We start from the raw sequence: 4629 nt of genomic DNA, 5'->3' as shown, positions 1-4629 counted from the left end.
TGGTTGGATCCTGAGTCAACCAGCCACATACGATTGTGAAGGATCAAGTTCCGACTTAGGTGGCATCAAGTTGGAAAAGCAAGGTTGGGCACATGTTGTTCACGCCATGAAAGTCCTGGATAGCGAGGGCAATAAGTTTTGAATTGTAATTTGTTCTCTATAATATATGAAGAACAAATTGCTAAGAGACCTTAAACTCGGTGAGATGATATTACATCGACTACCACCTAAAGAGAAGGGCGACGAGATACCCAAGTTCAATAATCACAAAGAGAATGGCACTCATCAAGCTGATCTCCTGTTTTTACCCAAGGACGAGTCCTATTCCTATGCTTTGGTCGTGGTCGACGTACATACCGGCAAGACTGATGCGCGCCCTCTCAAGTCTAAATCACCCACAGAAACCTTGCAAGCCCTGCAGGATATTTACAGCTCCAATGTATTGGACTATCCGGCGCGACTCGAAACCGACCCCGGTTCTGAATTCAAGGGAGTCTTTCAACAACACCTCGAAAGCAAAGGCATAGACCTAAGACACGGAAAAACAGGTCGGCACAGGCAGCAAGCCGTCGTGGAGCACCGTAATGGTCTGATTGGTGAAGCCTTGAACCTGCGTATGGCTGCTCTGGAGCAAATATCAGGCACAACTTCACGGCAATGGGTTGACTACCTACCCAAAGTCATATCAGCCGTCAATAACAATTTGCCCAAAAAGCCCAAACAAGATCGAGCCGACAGCGGCAAGTTTCCCTTTGAAGTTGGAAATGACGACATTTTGGAAGAAGGTACACGGGTCAGGGTGCCCCTGGAAGAGCCCAAAGATTACGTTACAGGACAACGTTTGCATGGTAAATTCAGAAAGGGCGATCAGCGATGGGACAGTCGAGTACGCACTATTCATCAAGTATTAATTCGTCCAGATCAGCCCGTCATGTATCTAGTCAATCTACCAGATTCTGATACCAAATTGGAAAAAGTCGGCTATACACGTAAACAATTACAAGTCGTAACCGACAACGAACCAGAGCCCGATCCCGATAATCTCCGGGGTGCCTCGGAACAACCTCTGACGTTTGAAACTTACAATGTCCATTCCCTCAAAGGTAAAAAGACAGAGCGTGGCAAAGTAAAATATTTAGTCCGCTGGGTGGGTTATCCCAAAAAACAAGACTGGACATGGGAATTCGCCTCTGAACTGGAGAAAAATCCAAGAATTAAAAGACTGATCAATCAATTCAAGGAATAAAATTAGTCAAATAAGTCTGCCACATCACATTTCAGAACGATATCTGTGTCGTGTCTCTCCAACCATTGTTGGCTACGACCTAGGCATCGTTCCTCAGGACTCGTAAAGGCTTTTGCCGGTTTTCCTTTGATTTGGACTTGAATTTTCTTGGGTTTGGATTTGGGTTTGGGTTCGGGGTCCGGAAGAACCTCATCGAAATCTTCCGGGTCATATGATTCTTCGACGCTCGAATCTATTTCCGCTACTTCTAATTCCATTTCGGGTTCGGGCAAGGGTTTGGGTTTTGCCACTCGCTTCTTTTGTTGTTTTAATTTTGCTATTTCCTGTTCTAGTTCCTGGATGCGCCGGTCACGCTCGTCTAAAAACCGTTTATAGCGCTGTACCTCAGTTTCTTCATGCTCTTCGTATTCTTCATCAAAATTTGATATGATACCAAGATCCTTCAGCGTGGAGTCAATGGTTTGCCATTCAGCACGATAAGTCTGACAACGCACACCACCTTCCAACTTGGTGCCTTTTGTAACGCCACACTTTGCCATATCTCGACCAAACTGAGCCTGATCATAATGTCCTTTGAAAAAGGTTTTAAATTCCTCACGCAGTTGCTTGCGCGGAAGATTGTCTATGTCTCGCTTGGGCAAAACATAGTGCTCAATCAAAAACTTTATGCTAGGCGGCAAGGAGCGAGTTAGCTTTTCCCTGCGCTTAATAGACATAGGCACCTCATTGCCCGTCCAGTCCTTGGGCATGCCATCAAATCGGCTCATCAGGAACAGATAGAACGCCAACTGAACATCTTTGTCGCATATATATTTGTGGAGGCGGTTATAGTACTCCACATCCCCCACTCGCTTGCGACTAATGTCAAACGCAACGGCTCGCCGTTTATTGGTCTGGGTTAATTCCTCAGCAGAATGGTTACTGTTCACGATGATGTTAAAAGTATTACTTTGCTGGTACGCCTGGTTGTGCATTCGTCGGCACGCAAAAACCGATTCAGTTGTTAGACTTTTAAGGGCATCCGTGAAACCACGCTTGCTGCTGTTGGATGAAACCGGCATCTCTTCCAACACAATTAAGGAACGCCCTTCGAAATTACTGGTGTACTGGCAAACTTCCTCGACATTACTGGTGCTATAATAGCGAGCCCCCAATATTTCTCTCATAAGCTCACACAGCAAGCTTTTGCCTTCGCCGCCGTCCCCTTCCATGAGCAGGTGAGTTTGTACTTTGACGCCTGCTGCGGTACATGAAAGCCAATTGAGTATATATTCATCCTGTTGTGCATAACCACCGCAAATAATATCCTTGATGAACCCCAGAATGTATTGCAAACCTCTACTTGCTTTCTCTTGAGCCTCTTGAGGGATCTGCATCTCCCGGTCAAGGGGACTCTGTTTCACTGAGTTGATGTAGTTTACGATCATAGTCTCCCCCTGCACTAGTTTCGGTGCTTCAAACACCAAGGGTTTGCCCAGATGACATGTGGGGCGGTAAAGTTTAGCCTGATGATCGACTGAGCCAAGGTACTTGGAGGCATCCCAAGTATGCTTGCGGTCATCGTCATCTCGCCAACTAACCTTGGGGATGTCTTTGGGTATTTTCTTGCGTGCCTCGCACAGCTTGTACAAACAAAATTCGCCACCGATGGCATCGTAAAAGAATATATCGACACCACTGCAGAAGAAATAATGGTTAATGTAATCCTTACATTTTTGGACATCTTTAGTATTAATCAATTTAATTAGTTCCTTTAGCTCAAATGGTTGCATTATAAATATACAAGCATAATGTTTTTAAGTATTTTAGAAATCATTTTTTTGTTTAATTAACAAATGCCAGACTGCCCCCGAGCCAGTGAACGAGACGGGAAACCCCCGCTGAAATGTAAAGAGAAGTCGAGAGAGCACTTCTAATTATATAATTTTAATTAATTAAAATTATTTATATTAAAAGGAAATCTTTTGATGGGACATAATGCCTGAAGAGGGTACTTTCCACACCATTAAAAACGAAGATGGTACCACTATTAAAATTCGAGAATGGACTTATAGTGATTTAGCGATTCCTAAAAAAAGAGTGGAGAAATATAACAAGAATGGGGTCAAAATAGTTGAAAGTTGGTTTCATGATGAGAAGTCAGAGCGGGAAAAACAATGGTCTGATGATGGGGTTCTCAAATCTGAAACCACTTATGACAGTGGAAATGTGAGTCATGAAGTGCATTACAAAGATGGCAAGATTAATCATGTCATTGACATATACGGTCGTGTTTATATGTCCTCGTGTGGAAGGTTGCATTTACAAAGGAACCCTTTTCCAAGGCTCACGTATCTTATGCCGGGGCTTAGATACCAGCAGTTACCAGACCAGCAGTTACCAAATGAACTGTTCGTGGGTACGTGGGTTACTGATTCTGATAGGTCGTTAATAATCCCTTTCAATGTTCCCCCGAGCCAGTGAACGAGACGGGAAACCCCGCTGAAATGTAAAGGGAAGTTGAGAGAGCAATGTTCCAGATTCTGAAATTTTTTTTTTATTTTTTTTTTTTTTGAGACAGAATACTACTATCCATCCTTTACACTCAAGAGAGATGTGAAAGGTTAAAATTTAAAAGAGAGGAAGAGAGAGCAATGTTCCAGATTCTGAAATTTTTTTTTAATTTTTTTTTTTTGAGACAGAATACTACTATCCATCCTTTACACTCAAGAGAGATGTGAAAGGTTAAAATTTAAAAGAGAGGAAGAGAGAGCAATGTTCCAGATTCTGAAATTTTTTTTTAATTTTTTTTTTTTTTGAGACAGAATACTACTATCCACCCTTTACACTCAAGAGAGATGTGAAAGGTTAAAATTTAAAAGAGAGGAAGAGAGAGCAATGTTCCAGATTCTGAAATTTTTTTTTAATTTTTTTTTTTTGAGACAGAATACTACTATCCATCCTTTACACTCAAGAGAGATGTGAAAGGTTAAAATTTAAAAGAGAGGAAGAGAGAGCAATGTTCCAGATTCTGAAATTTTTTTTAATTTTTTTTTTTTTGAGACAGAATACTACTATCCATTGTCAGGCTCCAGCACGTCTGGAGGTTATCTTTGGGTTGCGAGGAAGCGCGTAGGTTTGAGGAAGCGTTTTGAGAGAGGTTTGAGAGACGTCCGTCGGAGCGGAGCGAAAGCTTTGGTGGTGTCTTGAGGTCAATTGAACCAGCTGCGGTCGGCAAGCATTCACAGTGACCAGACCAGGTGCACCGTTAGAATAGCTGTAGAGTCGCTCAATCCCGAGGATAGGGAAAGTCACAAGAGAGCAGAGCACACAGGAGAGCAAGGGGAAGACAGAATGGCAGAGGGCTTGACGTACCTGCGGTCGGCAAGCATTCACAGTGACCA

The 4629-nt window shown here is 43.0% G+C and overlaps 1 protein-coding gene across 1 annotated transcript; it reads right to left on the bottom strand.

Moving 5' to 3' along the window:
- Positions 1 to 1248: 1248 nt before the first annotated feature.
- On the bottom strand, positions 1249 to 3018 carry MONBRDRAFT_6499 (uncharacterized protein; the record flags this gene model as incomplete). The annotated part of the gene is made up of 1 exon (XM_001743719.1): positions 1249 to 3018. The coding sequence occupies one exon, from the start codon at positions 3016 to 3018 to the stop codon at positions 1249 to 1251; it is 1770 nt and encodes a 589-aa protein (XP_001743771.1).
- Positions 3019 to 4629: the final 1611 nt, after the last annotated feature.

The sequence above is a fragment of the Monosiga brevicollis genome, genomic scaffold, assembly GCF_000002865.3.
Source record: "Monosiga brevicollis MX1 MONBRscaffold_4 genomic scaffold, whole genome shotgun sequence".
NCBI classification, from domain to species: Eukaryota; class Choanoflagellata; order Craspedida; family Salpingoecidae; genus Monosiga; species Monosiga brevicollis.
This window is presented reverse-complemented; position numbering and strand designations above follow the sequence as displayed.